This window comes from Ambystoma mexicanum, chromosome 8 (assembly GCF_040938575.1).
Source record: "Ambystoma mexicanum isolate Mex_15411 chromosome 8, UKY_AmexF1_1, whole genome shotgun sequence".
NCBI classification, from domain to species: Eukaryota; Metazoa; Chordata; class Amphibia; order Caudata; family Ambystomatidae; genus Ambystoma; species Ambystoma mexicanum.
This window is the reverse complement of record NC_090929.1, coordinates 827,806,773-827,825,194: the sequence shown is the minus strand read 5'-3', so window position 1 is coordinate 827,825,194 and position 18,422 is coordinate 827,806,773. Positions and strand designations below refer to the sequence as shown.

Genomic DNA, 18,422 nt, shown 5'->3' with positions numbered 1-18,422 from the left:
ATGTTACACATGTTACACCAATATGTTTCTTCTCAGTACACTAGCCATTGACTTTGAACGTGGACACTGTTTATGTTGCCCCAATAGATTTCTTCGTGGCCCACTAGCCATGGCCCTTGGTTATGGACAGAGGCCACAGCATTCAAACGTGGCCACTAGCCATGTTGCACCAATAGGTTTCTTTGGGGCCCACTAGCTATGACCTACGGCACAGAGACCCATTGCCCCCTGCCTAGGAGATGCGATCACTCCAGGCGTAAAATACCTTTTTTTATTTCACTCCCTCCCCGTTCCCGCAGGTTTTCCCTGGTATTCCTCTGATAATGGCAAAGGCCTTCACATACATAGGTTTTGCCCACAGGATTCCCTCGGTAAACCCCTGATAAAGCTTGAAAATCCCAAACTCTTCCCTGTCCTCACAGGCACTCACCAAGTGCCCTTTTTCTCTTCTCGTGGTCACCCCACTCTCCGCAATCACATTTATCCTCCCTGGCCTTCTCCGGGCCATTAACCATATCACTGTTTAATTCCAGTGATGCATTTCCTTCTCTGAGGAAGACTTGATTCTAATGCGAGTGCTGAATTTCAGGGGTTTTATTGCTTTAAATCTGATCACTTTAACTCTCCCTTAAACAATGATTTTTCACTGAATTTCAAAGGTTTTGCTATACCATAGTTTCCTAGGGCCCACTAGCTTTGGCCTTAGGCAGTGGCCACTGCATATGTTGTACCAATAGTTTTCTTTTGGGCCCAATAGCCATGACGAGTGGCCATGGGCGAACATTGTTGCAGTGTTTCTTGAGGTCTCACTAGCTATGGACTTTGACCATGCCCGCTGTACGTGTTGCACCAATATCTTGCTTTTGGGCCTACTAGCCATGGCCACTGGCCATGTCACACCATTCTTCTTTTTCTAACTCCTTATTACCGTGATATTTCACAGTAATCATTTCCAATAAGAAAACTTCCTGCGGTAGAGTGGCAGTTTGACAATTCCTGCAATAAAGCACAGAATTACTCTGAATAAAGAAGGCTTCCATGTCCTCACAGGCGCTCAACATGTGCCCCCTTCTTTTCTCAGTTCCCCTCACTGCACTCAATTGCGTTTTTCCTCCCAAACCCTCTCCGATTTCCCCCTATCACTTGCTTCATGTGACACGCATTATGTTTCAGAGTGCGTCTAGCTGAGTTGCCACTGTAATCTCATGAGATTCACATGGTCTTTGAAAATGATCTACCCGTAACTGGCTCCTCAACCCATCCCCAAATCCACAACTTCACATGGTGTCTTCTATCCCACTCCCGACCTCTATCCTGATGTGATTTCTATTTCATTGCTTTTTCATTTTCTAATAAATCACAAAATGTCCAGTTTAGTTTGGCCCTTGATAAACTATTTGTTTGGAAAATGTCATCCAAATGAATCCAGCAAGTCAAACATTATTAGGAGTGTTTCATTTGAGTGTGGGGCAGGGGGCTCACCAGGGCTCGGTCCTGGCAATTATTTCTGAGCCCCTACACTTATTGTTGATTCCAGCTTGATTATGTTGTGGTGTTTGGGCAACTTTATTATTTTAACTATCCATCAGTCAGTCAGTCAGTCAGTCATATTAATATAACAACAAAGCAAGGTTCGAGATTTCTGGGAGGTGCAAGCTATTTAGCTCCTACCTCTAACACAGGAGAGCCTGGTTACCTTGAAACTAACAGCTAACAGGAACTACTTTTAGCTCCCCAGTACAAGTGGTACCTCACAAACATGCATATGTGACATTAACTTTGAGGGTTTGAAAATGTTAATAAAGAAGAACTAATACACATCTAGGACACATTTAAACATAATGAATCATACATAATACTCAAAAGGTTGCTGGGCATCTGACGTGGAAGTTAGATTTGTGGTGCGCTGTGTACCCAATCCTGCTTACCTAGCTTTAGGTCCTGCTTACCCTGTGAAGCCAGACATCCAGGAGCTGGTTTTAGCTCCTGCTCATTCAAGCTTAATTCCGAGCCCTGCAGCGTGCTCTTGCCAGGATCTAAGCATGGGCTGGCTCATTGTTATTCATGTATCTGATGACCCAGGATGGCAGGGCTATTTATAAATAAGAATGAGTTGGACAGTGACCATCCTGGGCACTGATGCTGGCCATGCGTGCACACTGCTCCACTCAGCCTGAACAACATTGCTGAACATTTACATCTATAATAACCATCAGGGTGGGTTGTTAACAACAGGACAGTCACCAGCCAGCAGCCCCAACACAGGGGCAAGGTCAGTGAAAAGGCCAATATGAAAGAGGAGTTCTTGTCATGATTGACAACTTATATAAGTCAATATTGCAGCAGTGTTTGATAGAGGTTGTTAGTTAAGGATTTTGCCTTTTTTGTCCAACAATGTACTGTAGGAGGAAAGCATCCATGCTCTTTTTTTCCCTGGCTTGTTAGCTAACAAGTGTCACTTGCCACTGATGGGATCCGAGCAAAACGATAATGATTATGTGTTTCAAAGAACCACTTAAAACATTTTGTTTCTTTCAAGACACAACTAATATGTTACATTGTTTGATATTTGAAAATCATTCAGTGGATCCATTACCCTTAATGAACCTGTGGAAGTTGCAGCTTTAACCAAAAATATGTTGACACACTATGGATCATCCGTGGTAACAGTAGATGGGGGAGTTGCACACCCCAATGTGAAACAGGTGTGCTAGAAAATATTTGGGCCCTGGCACTTATTTTCTTACAAATTAAGCACTGGTTATTAGCCTCGCTCAGCCTCTCTGCTGCAAAAAGCACCAATCTGATATTAAGGTTTTAAGGAGCATGGGTCACCCCCTTCTCTGTTAAATATTTTAAAATGTACTGCATAGATTTACCCCCAAACCAAACAAGAAATGTATGGCAGTGTTTTGTGCCCAAGTTATTTCTTATTTGTTCCAAATCTGCCCAGCGGTCTTTGCTCTAGGGCTGTTCAAAAACTGCACTTTTTCTCTATGGGAAAATGAATTAACTGAAAACTGTGAAACCGTGATGTCTTATTTTCTTAATAACATTTTCATTTGTATAAAGGTCTGTTCCCATAATGTGTAGTTCAGGGACGGGGGGCACATAACAAACATTTTTTTAAATATATTTTTCCTCCAAATCCATCCAGTAAGTCAAAAGTTATTAGCAATAGAAATTTGCGGGGAAAATTGCTGTTTTTTCATTTTTGAAAATCTTGTCAGCCTCTCTGCTGTAATGCACCTTGGGAAATATCACTAAACTTTTGGGATAAGGGAGCACCCCCTTCTATATCAAATATTTAAAACACTATTGGAGGCAATATCCCCAGGCCCTTGTCCGCCCCCGGAAACTGAGTCAACGGTTTGTGCCCATGTTCGTTTCGTACCGGGTCCAGTTCCGTCCAGTGGGTTTTTGATGTGCGTACAAACTAAACTTTTGACTTCTTCCTCTATGGGAAATTGAATGGGCCTTAGGCTGAAACTGTGTTTTTCTGTCTTCTTAGAAACTATTTTTTAACAGATCTTTCCGCAAATGTCCAGTCTGAGTGGGGAGTTGTGTGTGGGGGGCATAAGTGCAATTTGTTTTGTACAATTTCAGCCAAATTCGTTATATGAGTCAAAAGTTATTAGTAATTAATTTGTCAGTTTTTCCATGGTACTTGATACTCAACCTAACTATAGTGTGGATATGTTGTTATCAATACCCTAAACAGAACCTCTTCTAAGAACTTTCCATGATGGTTGTTAAAGAAGAGTGATGTTTTATGTGATGTTATTAGGGATGTCATCGATGATGCCATTTGGGAGACCATTTTTGATGTACTCGGTGTTAGTCTGAGCAGTGCATGGGCGCAGTGGAAGCTGTGGCTGCGTAGCTTAATATAACTGTCAATTTCATTTGGCTTTTAGATTTCTTTTGTGATGCAACCATAACGTCTCTTAAGGTTTTTTCACTGAATTTCACAGGTTTTTATTAGAGTATTTTAACCATAACGTCCTGTTAGCAAAGTTTTTCACTGAATATGTACATACTAGCAGTACCCACCCGGCATTGCCAGGGTATGTAGCGGACATGCACGTGGGGGTCTGCTATAGCTTTGTGTATGTTATATTGTGTCCGAACTTTCTATATTTGAAAAATCGCAAAATCTGCAATCGCCCAAAATCGCCTATACTGATAGCACAGGGCCGGACACTGCCCTGTGCATGACGAATTGGCGGGGTGGGTCAGATTTTACTATTGCCAGTACACCCCAGACTAGTATGCCGACCTTGGGCCAAAACCTCAGTCTACTAACTGTTGTGGGGCTGGAGCAAACAATTGCAAAATCGTCAATCTCCCGAAATCGCCCATACTGCTAGCACAGGGCCAGACCCTCCCTCGAATCGGTGGGGTTGGTCAAATTTCACTATCGCCAGTACACCCCAGGCTGGTATGCCAACATTGGGCGAAAGGTTCAGCCCACCAACTGTTATGGGGCTGGAGCCAACCCCGAACATGCAAACAAACTTTCAGAAATCTGATAGCACTGGGGCAGGTCCCACCTGTGCAGGGCGAATCGGTGGGGTTGGTCAGACTTCACTATTGCCGGTACACTCCAGACTGGTTTCCTGACCTTGGGACAAAATTCCAGCCCACCAACTGTTATGGGGCTGGATCCAACCCCAAACATACAAACAAACTTTCCCAAATGAATATATATATAGATAGATCTCCATTACAGGGTTGAGAAAAAACAGTTTTTGGGCGGCTTATAATTAGGCTCCGTTTGACGAATCTGAATCTTATGAAAACAATATAGACCAGACTCTGAATATCTTTGCAGAGTTTGGTGATGTTTCTGTAAGGAGGGGGTGGTAAAGCTGTAGGGGCATCAGGTTCAGCAAAGCGTAGTTTTTTGGGCAACTTATGACTTTGGCGTTGTTTAACAAATTCATTAAAACCTTGTGAAAAACAATATACACCTGTCGTTGAATATTTTTGCAAAGTTTGATGTAGTTTCGTCAAATTGGAGGAAGGCCCAAAAATGTTCAAAATCGGGATAGATTGGAATGAATACAAAATTGTGCTTGAGGCTAAAGCACAAACAGCTGAATGGATTTGCACCAAACTTGCGCAAGGAGCTTCGGCCAGGCCCCAAAAGCATGCTTTAGCAAATCTGGAATTACTCTGTACAAAAAAACAGTAATACAACCTTATTGCCTGAGCACCAAGGGACCGGTTATGGGGTTAAAGTGGGGCCTGGCCCTGGCCTCCGGCAGTGCTGTGCACTCTGAGCTGGATTAGCGGGCCTGCAATATGGCTGAAGCCCATGCCTTAGGGATTGTGGGCTGTAGCCATGGCCAAACGCCATGAACATTGGCCTATGGTCCAATTATTGAGGAATCGTGGCCACTGGTTCAAACTAAAGGCCTTTGACATAGAGTACATGGTTGAATCTCATTGCCCAGGTATTGTGTCCTGGGAGAAGGTGCAGGCAGTCACCATACATTTGACTGACCTTTGACTCTGGAAAGCATGCAGTATGTCTCCTCTTGCTCTCTACTCTGTTGACTGATGGAGGAACAAAATGGTATGAGGCTGGAGCGCTGCAAGGCCTGACCAAGGTGCACCTATATGCAGCTGTTCACTGAGCCACTGACAGTGGTCTATATAGCAGCAGTGGGACTGCCATCAAAGTATGTTCTACATGCAGATGAACACACATTATAACGATATAGTGATGTCTCTCGGATTAATTTCAATGCCCTCTAATGGACTGAGCACGTCCCGTTTAAAAAAAAAAAGAAATTAGGTTGTTTGAACTTCTAAAATCACCTTTTTTATGTAACATATTGTGTTCATTCATTAGTGTTAAATTGCCATCGTATTCTGGGTCAAGTCGAGTCAGCCAAATGACTAGCCCACTTACCTAGTGTACATCACTCACCGTGGCGCAGGGACGTTTCTATGGGAGGGCATAAAGGGCACTTGCCCCGGACCCCCACCTTGGAGGGGGCCCACAAGGCTGCCTCATCTAAAGAAGTAATATTCCTTTGTTCACCAGTCTGAAATAGCACACACCAGGATATTGCAATGCGTGGTACTGAAGCTCTAAACCTATTGCCTGTCTGTTTTTGGAAAGTACATTTTACCTCAATCAATTCATCATGTAATGCTTTCTGTGTTCACTGTGATCTATATATAGTTTGTATGTTCCTTGCGGCACAACTCCTGTAGCATTCTTTCCTTCCTCTGGGAATTATGTTCATGTACAATAGCCACATTTGAAATGCATACTGGTAAATTGAGTGCCACAATGGTTCAGAAGTTAGCTCAGTGTGTTAAGCACTCATTGCAGTGGTATGTGTTTCTATGCAAGATTAGAATAGCACATTCCTGTAAGGCTTGCTGAGCCTTTCCTATGTGTGAAGTTTATAAACCTGCCTGCATATGTACTTAGTCTTGCAGCACAACATGCGCTATTATCAGCAATATACCTGCACCAGATAGGGGTTGCTATAAAAACGGACATGTCATCCTTATGGTGAAGGTCTAGAAAATGGATTGCTCAGATGGGGTGTTGTAAAACCTAGGCAATTGCCTTCAATGATGAGCCTAAACTGTTAGTCCAAGACATTAATAAGTATCGGAATTTGGAACCAAAGCATCCATGCTTGTATCCTGGCTTTTGCCAGCAGACAATACAGTGATCCTGGTCAATCATCTAATATCTGGTACATTACTGTATTGTCTTCTGTGAAGTTTGCCTCCTCTCATGCTGGTGGCATCGTTAAGCCCATTACTTGATCTTTCTTCTTATGTAGGCCATTTGAGTGGAAGGGGTGGTAGACAGAAGGGAGCAGACCAGATGGTGAAGGGCTTGGGCAAGCATATTTTAAAGACTGCGCATTTGACACAAAAACGCTTTGCATTTTTGTCAAAGCCAAAGGTTTTCCTACACGTTTATAAATGACAATTTGACAAGCCGGTGTTTTGGAAGTATGTAAAGCTTTAAAATACAAAATACCAACCCAGATTTTAAAAAGTGTCATGTTTGGTCATGTTCTGTGTGTACTTTCCAAGTCAGTTTTATAAAAAATAGATTATTTTAGTTCATGGTAAGAATTGGTAACAAAAGTGTTCAAATGCAGAAATTGCAGAGTTGGCACAAATCACAGATTCCCCCCTTAACGAGTTTGTGTAATGCTGGGCATCTAATGTAATCTTGTATTCCCTAGCCTCTTGAAATTGCCAGTCCCTAAACCTTTCAAAATTGTCAGCCCTTCAGAGAGAGTTCCTTCTCAGGGTATGATCTTCAAAACAGCCCCACTCATGGTTTCACTGGCTATAGTGTTGCTTCCACTATAATAGTGAGCATTGATATATTGCACACCGCAGGCACTTTATTATTTATTATTTTGATCTCTAATGGCAACAGTATTTGAAAACTATGTCCCATATATAATCTCAGTCTGTCTGGATACAGACACCTTCCTGGTAGCATCTAATCTGCATCCACTATCCATGCTATGGTACGTGTAGCTTTCTCCTACTTACCAATTGGTCTGCTCTATCCATGCTTGAGCAAGTTTGCATTCTATGAGGCAGCAAATTTGAGATCTCTGTCTATTCTGGGTACATGTACCTTTTACATACAGTTGTGCATTAATAGTACAGGCTGCATACCTTCCTGGATTCTATTGATATAAAGTCTCCTGTATCTATGCTAGAACAGAAGTAACCTCTTTGTAGACTGATAAACAAGTAGCATTTGAAGCCCAACATTATCAGTCTGATTAGAGACTTCAAGGGAGTAAGCATCGTTATTTTTAATGTTTCAAGGCAGCATATCAACCTATGGGTTGTGATTGTGGCAAGGGGGAGGGGGTCAGATATTCTTGATCACTTAATTCCTTTGGTTTGGTGGAGGGGTCCCCAAAGAAGTCCGTGCCCGGGGCCCCAAAAGTGCTTAAGATGGCCCTGCTGTGGCGCACATGGACTATTCCCTAACACAAATTCAGTATGTGTTAATCATGAGGCAGCATTACTTAGTTTTCTGTAGGGGACACTAGATGTTCATATCTTTCGCTCAAGACATCGGCAGCACTTTCTAAAGCGTAGCACATGATTTCCCACCTCTACTGATTTACAGCTACTACTAACCCCCCTCCAAATTACTCAATGTGTCTACCTTCTCTCCATGTATTAAAGACACATGTTTCCAATAGATTGTTTGCATTGACTGTGGGATGGGTGGGTTTACCATTTTCTAAATTGCTGTATTTACTTTTTTCACCCAGTACATTCAATCAGATGGTGGGAACTTACCAGGAGCTGCAGACCTACCTGCGCGACTATGTGTATCAACTAGCGCTGAATGACCACGACCGCAGGAAAGCTGGGTAAGCAGCCCTTGCTGGATCTCACTGAGATGCTCTTTCACTTTGCTGACCTGCTTGATGGAGTCGTTTGCCTTTCTGTGCTTCGTTTTTCATTTTGGGGGATTTTGTGTGTGAGATATGTGTATAATAAAGGGGAGCGAAATAATCCCGAGAGAGAAGCCTTATACCATCACACACTGTTTTATGTACATTTTTTGCACACTTCTGCTGGCAATGAGACCTTATTTCACATTTTTTCGATGCTTTCTTCACATTAAGATATCAGGGTTTACAAGAGAGATATCTCCCACGTTTTAGCCCACCCTCTTTACTCCTGGAACCAATTATTTTCTAACGACAGATGGAGAGACAGAGAGAGAGAGAGAGGGGGGGAGAGAGGGAGAGAGAGAGAGAGAGAGAGAGAGAGAGAGAGAGAGAGAGAGAGAGAGAGAGAGAGATTTTAGCACTGTATAAACTACAACCACGTTTGGAGTAGGGACAATAGTGGTTTGCATATGGTCTATAATGACACGGATTGGCTAAGCCCTAGACATGTAAAGTATCTAGAGTAATTGTCCAGAGCTTATGATTGATTCTACTTTTTCCTTCAACTTTCGTGTCACAAGGAGTACATCTGAAATCACCAAACTGAAATGTCTGAAGTTATTACAGATTCATAAAAAACAATCACCGACCAAGGTCTTTTTCGTTCCCAGAATTGGCCATGTGGTATTCAAAGTTATTGTAATCTGTGTAATCATGTTGTTGATCCAATTAAAACAATGAATACATTCAAGACGTAGAATCGAGAAACTGCAAGATGTAAGATATATCGAGGCAATATGAACTCTTTGTTTACATGATGTGATGGCAAATGAAAACATTCGGCAGGGTCAGGAGTATGCAGAACAGCTGAAATGATGATTGATTTTAATTTCAGTGTGTAAATTGGATTTTAACAGCTGGACTGCTGTGAATGAAATTCCACATGCTGAGTTGTAGCTGTTTACATGAAGAGACACATTTTTCTAATTGGAATTTGCATATAAGTTCTTAAAAACCATGCAGGTGTTCCCTAAAGCATTACTAGTGGGCTACTAATCCAGGTCACCACACTTAAAAAATCTGAAATGATTGTATGAAAACATTATAATGATCACAATACAAATATATATTTGGTCAAAATAGGAAACTACATCCAGTTATGGTTAATTATTTGTAATAAAAACCTTTGAAATGGATCTAAAGAATCTTCAGTGAAAGAGATGTTATTCACAATTCAACATCTAAGAAACACTCAAATTAGCCAGTTATATTAGCATTGTAACTACAATTCGCCTCATGTATGCACAGCTCATGACATCACAAATGACAGTGTTGATGGCATCTCATATAACATCACCACTTACATCATTAAAGACATCATTATGGTAACACTTCAAGATGACTAGGCTTAGCATTGATCGTATGTTCTATGTAGAGTAGCCATACCCATCCATACCTTTTATGCACTATCACCTTTCCCTATGAGTAAAGTTTACTGTGCAAAGCTTTTGGCTATGCACTCAGTGCATTCATCTTGTTAGACTCCACCTCTCTGTACCTCGGACATGTCATTGACAGTGGCCATGTCCTGTGCAAAACCTCCTATCCTCACAGTAACTACAGGCCATGGCCCTTAGACATGACCTTTGGGTAAGGCCTCTGAGGCATGGCCTATGGCTATGCCCAAGGTTTAGCACCTATATATCACCTGGGCCTAGGCCTGCACTCATGTCCTAGAGGCAGTGACCCTTCCCCTTGCACCCAGAAGTATAGAAATTGTTCATGGACCATGCCTAAAACGCAGTTTCTATATCCACCGACTTCTCAGGGGACAAAATGCATTTGGGGCATGGCCTGCAGCATTGATTCTCACCACACCGCCCACAGAGAATGACATGCAGTCATACTCTTCTAACACGTATTGTGGGCCATGCCCAACTTCTACGCCTCACACAAAGCATTCCTTGCCTCTGTACCAACTGGACATCGTTTTAGGAAATGCATTGCGCTCTTTTGCATTCCCTAAACACAATCTTGATGCCCTATTTCCATTAGGGCACCCACATTTTGGCAAGTGTAGTGTCAGCAATGATGTGTTCCACAGTGCCAGTTTTTTTGCCCACCTGTGATAAGTTCACCCTCAAGACAGGGTTCACCATACTGGGCCTGTTGTTTTCCTCGGTGTTGTAGCTTGCAGGTATTGTGATTCTACTGCAAGGCCGCAATTATAGTCAGTTCAGCAATTTCTTCTCATCATACTTTCATATCTTGCTATAACCCTTCCTGCAGCCACTAGTATAACGAAGGAGGGGGTCTCTGCTGTGACTTCTCAACTGCGCTTCTCTGAGTCAGCATCTCTGCTCCCTTCCTCCTGCTCTCCAGCTCACACTCCTTCCATCTCCTATTGGTACACCAGTTTGTGCCTCTTAATACTAAGCCCTGAGCTCTTTTATGTACGACTCACTGCTTGGTGGTGGGGTGGCTGGCCACGTCTGCACCAAGCTCGTCCTCCTCCCTTCCCCATCAGCAATCATGGTAAAGGTAAGCATCACATAAGTCCCATGATATCACACAGTGAGCCAGCCTCACGGATCCTATAATTAGCTCACTTACTCTAGTTGTTGCCACATTGATTTCCTTAACCTGTCTTTTCCTCTCTATGCCTTCACCACCTCTTCTTTTTCTCTTAGCATTTAATGCAGTGTGCACCGGCCCCACCCCCCCACTGGCCAGTTCAGCTTTCAGGATTACCCTGATTCAACCAGTGTCTGCTCATATATTCTCTGTTCTCCTCTTCCACTCAGACTGGTGTATTTGGACTGCACTGCTCCTCCACCATCTCACGTCTGTCTCCCCTCTGTCCCCACGCAGCTAACATCCAGAACAAAGTGGGCATCTCATAGCACTAACCGCTTGAACATCTAGCCAACTCTTGCATGCGGCAAAGGGGGCGGACTCATACTGCCCTTTCACCAGACCATCTCATTCTGGTTTCACCTCCGTCCTGCCTTATCCCCCCTGCCACATGTTCCTGTGTTTCTGGGACCTTGGGCCAAGCCCAAGTCCTCTAAAATACCTGAAAGCCAACGGTCTGGGTTGGGGGTGCATTTGAAATTAGAGGGATTTGCCTGTGTCTATCATACCTAAGCTCTCCGATTCCATTGATTTTCTGGCTTCTATACAGATGGACTGCTGTACATGTTTCCTTTCTTTCCTGTTGAAATCTTCTAACATGCTTGCTTGTGGCCTGTCTGTTCTCTCCATATCTGCCTTACCAGCTGTTGTTGATAAAAATACAGATATGACCAGATACTATGTCTGCATTACAGTTAGGTTAGATTTTGCATGGATCTACATACACTGGTATACCATTATCGCTCCACTTTGTACGGTCTAATGTTCCATCATATCTATACAGCATGTATGCAATTCCTTTAGCAGTTTGAGTGCTTTTTATTTCCAAGGAAGCATCTAACACACACCTTATCGTATGTGATCCATGAGTAAACTTGATGTAAGGTCCAAGTGCAACATTCCATTCCTGACCCATTTTGTTATCATGTCCCTAAGCGCATTCCCCTCTTTTGAAAATATTTTTTATCATTATCAAAACAGATACAATATCTTCTCAAACGGTTGAATGGAGAATCCAAATACTCCTTGCACAATAGTTACTGGTCTTCTATTTACAAATAATGAGTTGCACACATGCTCATTCATACACAGAACTGTGGGAAATAGGTACATTTCACATTTCAGATATGTAGGAGGGGGCTTGAGGTGCAACTATCAAAGAAGGTTTCTCAGAGCTGGATGTATCCACCTGTCAACAGGGGGGGTTATTGGGGTTGTAAGACTAGCTTGCACTCTCAGCAGGCATCAAACAAAAACGTTTTCAGATTTATTTTCCGAAGGCACGAGTTTAGACATTTTCCTAAGGTCTAAACGAAGACTGTGCCAGAGTTTAGCCCCTATGACTATGCAGTATGTGCCAAGATCCCTTGATCTGAAAAATCTTGAAAAAGGCAACAACTGCTGTGATGAAGATCAAAGGGCTCTACTAGATTTGTGCCATTCAAACCTTCTGCTCATATATTTTTATTTGTATTTATTTTATTTGTATTGCGCGTCTGGCCCAAAGGCATCTGGGCGCATTTCTTAGAAGTTTACAGATAACATGTAATTTGGTAACAATAAGGCATTGCAGCATAACGAACAACCAAAAAAATGTACAGTGACTTATGTAGTATATTTACAAGATTTACATGAAAAAAAGTACAATACGTTATGCATGAATTTACACAAAAGATACAGAGTGAGGTAGGGGTCAAAGAAATTCCGAATGACCCAGATGGACTCATATCCGGCAAGCAGTGTGAGTTAATGTTATTGATGGGAGGGTGCCATACACCAAGGCCCTCAATGCCGCCTACACTACCATCCAAGCCTGGATGGCCGAGAACGGGTTGTGCCTCAACAGTGACAAGACGGAAATTCCCCTGATTGGTTCCACTGAAACATTAAAGAAACTAGACAACCAAGTCCTCCATTTCACGATCAACAACATCCAAATCACAGTCTCCCAAACAGTAAAAACCCTCAAAGTCGACCTAGACTCCAACCTTTCAATGTCCGGGCAAGTCAACACCATTCCGTCTGCCCTAGCATACCATGCCAAGCTGCTTAATGCAGGCAGACCATTCCTGTCTAAGGACAACTGCCTAACCATAGCCAGAGCTATAACCAGGTCCCGACTCGACTACTGCAATGCCGTCTTTGCGGGCATGTCAGTAAAAAACATGGAGACGCTCCAAAGATCCAAAACGGTGTGTTCTGCGCAGCCATTGACATCCCAAGAAGGGACCATATATCTTCTGCCAGGAAACAGGCCTATTGGCTACCCATCAAAGAGAGTGTCCTCTTTAAAACCCTGGCTCTAACCCACAAATGCGTCAACCACACAGCCCTGCTACACCTTACTCAAAGAATACACAGATCTGCATCCTCCAGACCAACTAGAACACCCCAGGCCATCATGCTCACAATACTCAAAATTAAACGAGCAAGAGCAAGTGGCGCTAGCTTCCCATTCCTAGGCGCCCTGCAATGGACTGCCCTTCCACCCCCTGTAAGAACAGAAACCTCCCACTTAGCCATCAAGACACTGCTATTTGCCTGATCCCAGACTTTCAAGGGTCTCCTCAAAACGGCAGCGGTGTCAGAGCAAAGGTCCTGCACAAGCTGGTCAGCCCACTGGTTGGCACAGGGACACTTCAGAGAAGGCTTACTTGCAGGGTTTGAAGAAGGTGCGCAGAATAGTTGGTCCCACTATTCTAATGGGTCGAAGCGTATTTGCAGACCCTCTAGTTCGATCAGATGCAGAAGGGTCCAGCAGGACGACAGCGGGCTCAGGGTGCCAATCCTTCCAACGGTCACCAGTGGTTCCTCGACTCTGCTTTTTGAACTCTGACCTGGTGGGCAGAGGTTCAGAAGGCCAGCCTAGTTTCTTGGAACAGAGAAATCTTCTGGACAAGCCAGACCAATCAAGGTAGCATTAGCGACAGTCAAGACTAGGTCTCAGGAGGGGTGAGGGTGACTGGGGGACCTCAATGAGCACAGAGAGTAAAGGACACTTACAGATCACTCCCAGACAGGTGTATCTATATTAAAAATGTAAGTACATTTATTCAAGGACTTTGAAATTCAACACACAGCAATTATCAATAGTAATATATCAAACCTACACAACACTACTATAATACAAATACACAATACCAAGTGGCCTAAAGGGATAAAAGCACATAATGGGTCCACAGCCTAAAAGGGAAGGAAGCAAGCAGTGCAAATAGTCTTTAGGCAGTTCTTCATAAAGTTAGCCCTAATTGAGAGGCAGTCCTGTCCCTACGAAGAGAGGAGCCTAGCACTCAATGTACTTTCAAATGCAGGTGCACGCAATAGTGCAGAAGGGCGAAAACAGGGTCTCTTGCATGGGCTGTAGCAGCTCAGGAAGGTGGGTAAGGCAATGAAGAACAAGTTCCCACTATTCGTGAGGATAGCACAGGGGCAATGTGCTCGCCTTGGAAGCAACACAGGTGCGATCGCCGGGTCCGCGCTTAGAAACCTCTGGGTACAAAGCATGTTATAAATAAACTATCATATCATATATGTATGCAATGTTTTTAGAATGTCTGCCACTTCTCCTCTATCCTGACGTATGCTTCATGTAACTAAGTTTCATTTCCTTGTAACAGCTTCTGGATGCCTCTGGGCTGTTTGCGCGCTTTATACATTTAAAAAATAAAATAAGAAATACACATTTATGGATCAGAGTTTGAAGTTGAAATTTGATTCTCACTTGGATGGGTGCCAAAGAAGCTTTCATAAAATGTGTCAAGTGTTCCCCCCTATTGCTGTTCTTAACAATAAAAGCAGCCATGTTCTGCAGGATCTGCAACCGGCGAATGATATAATTAGTAGCTCTTGTGTAGTTGTAATTACAATAATTTGCCTCTGCTCCAATTATGGCCCTTGCCAGAGTAGCACAAGCAGACTCTGAAACAACTGGAAGGGGGTGTTTAAGGATCATGACATTATAATAACTTGTGCAAATCAGACTGCTGATATGTGAAGCCATGGACAGAACAAGTAAAACATTATGCCTGAAACCTGATTTGGACTGCTTTTTGGCACAAGCTCGACAGTAACTGGGAGCTGTTTCCAGATCATATCAAAACTAGTTTTGTTTTGGCTTTCCTAAACCCTAATCAATTTGACACCATCCAAAGCGAGATTCTTTGAAAGGTGGAATGAATGAAGCACACATTCTCTAACAATCTTCACTTCAGTTGGAAAGTAATCTGGATGTCATCAGTGTAGTTCGGGAACCTACCCTTAGATTAAAAATGTGTCATGTAAAGGTTTTATATAACTGTTAAAATGGAACAGGGAAATACATGACCATTGCAGCACACCACATGTCACCACCTCGGGAATGGCATTCAGGACTTGACTGTGACTCTAGAGTGTCTACTGGATGAGAAAGACTTAAACCACGTGGCCACTTCCTCTGACAGTGCCGCTATAACCCTCAACCATTCTAATATGAACTTGTGGTCAAGGGTATCAAAGGGTGCCAAAAGATCTAGGAGCATCAAGATGCCTGTGTGTCCACTGTCTGTGATTTCTAAAAAGGTGTCTTTAAATTCCATAAGGGCCATGTTGGTACTTCGAAAAGGAGCAAAACCTAACCACCTATCCTCCAGGTGTTGTTTCATTTCCAAATGTTCCCAAAGCTGTATTGTGCAGTTGTATACAACATGGTAACTAGGCGTGGTACACATTAGAAATATGCTTATTTTTAGCAACATCATTGGGGACTAAGGTGGATGTGTTTCATGAACCAAGATCAAGTCAACATAAATTGAGAACTTAGATGGGAAACTGTGATTCCTAGATGCAAAATTAAAAAAGATAATAATGGTCACAATACTAGAACAATCACACTGCAAGCAGAGCATTCTTGTCTGCAAGCTTTTGCAATAATTAATTATTATAGAAGAACATGATTGGCTACTCACACTTAGACATCCCACATGTGGAAATAGAATCGCCACCACTGATTGTTCACCCAGAAACACATGACCCAAACAAATGCATGAATCTCATTGCTTACAATGGTAGAGTTTCAGTTCAATCAAACCTCACACAAAAATAACATAATCGCCAGACTCCAGGGCTGGTAGAAATTAGTATCTATCTAAACTGCACATAACAAGAAATATTGTAAGGAAATCTCAAATAAGTACAGGAAATAAAAGCAACCTGTGACTATGCCAGTTACATATAAAACTCAGTGGTAAAGAGCCCCCACATAAATCAAAACCACCCTATAATTTACCGTTAGGCACCTTAAATGCTATACCTGTCACTAAAAATGCTTCTAAAATCTGCAACATCATTGAGGATTTGCAGATTAGATTGATATGCTAGGCATCACAATCGTGTTTTCTGACAATTTTGCCACGTCCCTGGATGCCCTGCTCTCTGTAAACGACCAGATTCAGACCAGCAACTTTAAGATGAGAACTAGAGGCGGGGTCTCTCTGGCATGAAAATTACTGAGTGACTACATTTTCCACTATTCAAACAACATAGTTTGACCCATTAATTTGAAAATACATCATTGGCCAGAATAAAACAATAATTTTCATTGTAGCACATCAACTGTCTAGTTACAATCCTTAATGTCTACAGGAGTGGTTTGACCTATTTACCAGAATGCTAAAGACAGCTAATACAATCCTAATCTTGGTAAATATCAGTTTCTTCCTTGATTCACTTATCTTTTCCGGTCAACCATAGGAAAACTAGGCCTTGATTTTTTGATGAACTTCCTCATTCTCATTGATCGTCAGTCACTGGATTTTAATACGTGGATGAAAATCCAATTATCAGTGGCATTACACACCAGTTGTGTGATTAAATCACGAGCTTAACCTGAGCAAATGCCACCACAGCTTCTAACCCATACCCAGCACAGCAGAAGAAACAATTTTCATGAGACCCATGGAAAAGGTGAACTAGATTAATTTCCACCAGCACCAAATCTTCATCTCTAAAGCGCTAAAATATGTCCCAGATGAAAATCCCAATAAATTAGTGGGGACATTTAATTAGGAAACAATATGACCACTTTACATCCTTGCTTCACTCATTCAGAAGAAAATCAGACCACCTAAAAAGACCATCATGATATTAACTGTCAAAAGCGAATCATACAAAAATGTGGAACATAAATGACAGTGGATTTGGCCAGACAATGACAAGATCACTCAATGGAATCATGCCTTAACTGAGGGGAAGAAGGAAACATTAATTTAGAACCGCATATCACTGGCACAGAACAGAACATACAAAGTGTTTAAAATGTACAGCAAACAGAAGAAGGCACCTGTCCAAATTAATTAATACTAACGTTACTCCATCCAAAAAACCTTTAGAGGATGTGAGAGTTGAACAAGTAATACAAGATTTTGTGAACAAAATGCACATCGTCCAAATCACCATCAAATGTCAACCCAGGTCCAAAGACGGCTAGGCCAAGGATCTAGAGGGTAAATCATTTTTTCTCACCATTAAGCATCCATCCAAAATATGTTCAAACTACTGATATTCATGAAAGCGTCTGGAGAACAAGGAGTTCTGTGCTCAGCTTCAATACTCAAGGATTCTGTCCCCTTTTCGGCCATGTCTATAGATACAATTTGTAATGCAGGTACCAAGACGGAAATCATCACCTGCTCCTTTAAAAAATAAACCATTTCTCCATTACTCAAAAATCGAATTTATATGTCTCCAACCCAGAAATCTACCAATCAATCTCTAGCATCCCATTTATGGCATGAAGAACGGAGGAGATAATCACAACTCAATTTGCCGAAAACAGTGAATCACTAGATTTGTTTCATGATAATCTGGTTTCAGGTCCTCCAAAAGCACCAAAATCACAATACTGCTCATACATGAATAAACTATACAAAATCCTGACACTAACGTCTACTTAATACTTGCAGCATCCTTTGATATAGTTGTTCCTTCCTGTCTCATTCAGGGACTCCTCCTAGGCATTGCAAACAAGGTGCAGGCCTAGAGCTGGCGTGACTTGTTTCTTAAGGTGTGCTCAATTCTAATGAAAGTAGATGAATTAAGATCCATAACATCACTCTCCATAAAGAGTTCCCCCAAGGCTCTACTCTGCCTCATTGGCTGTTCAACACGTACATCACACACACACATTCCCTCCTTACTCTATCAATTGTCACCTAAATTCCAACTGAAAGCAGATGATACAAAAATGATCTTTACTCTGCATATAAGCCATATTTCAAATTGCATTCAGGTTGTGAAAGAGTCAATGTCAGACAGTGATGGTGGTTTTAACTAAAGTAAAACAGAAATCTTCCTTTTTGTAGTCCCCTCTCTTTTGACCATCTCTTTCAAGAGGTT

The 18,422-nt window shown here is 42.2% G+C and overlaps 1 protein-coding gene across 4 annotated transcripts in view; it reads left to right on the top strand.

Annotated features, from left to right (window-relative positions):
- LOC138472491 (cGMP-dependent protein kinase 2-like) overlaps positions 1-18,422 on the top strand; it is a 2,724,950-nt gene that overhangs the window by 1,702,664 nt on the left and 1,003,864 nt on the right. For all 4 annotated transcript variants that reach the window (XM_069610703.1, XM_069610701.1, XM_069610702.1 and 1 more), the window contains exon 10: positions 8,292-8,393. In XM_069610703.1, the coding sequence (XP_069466804.1) occupies positions 8,292-8,393 (102 nt within the window). The remainder of the gene's footprint in view (positions 1-8,291; positions 8,394-18,422) is intronic.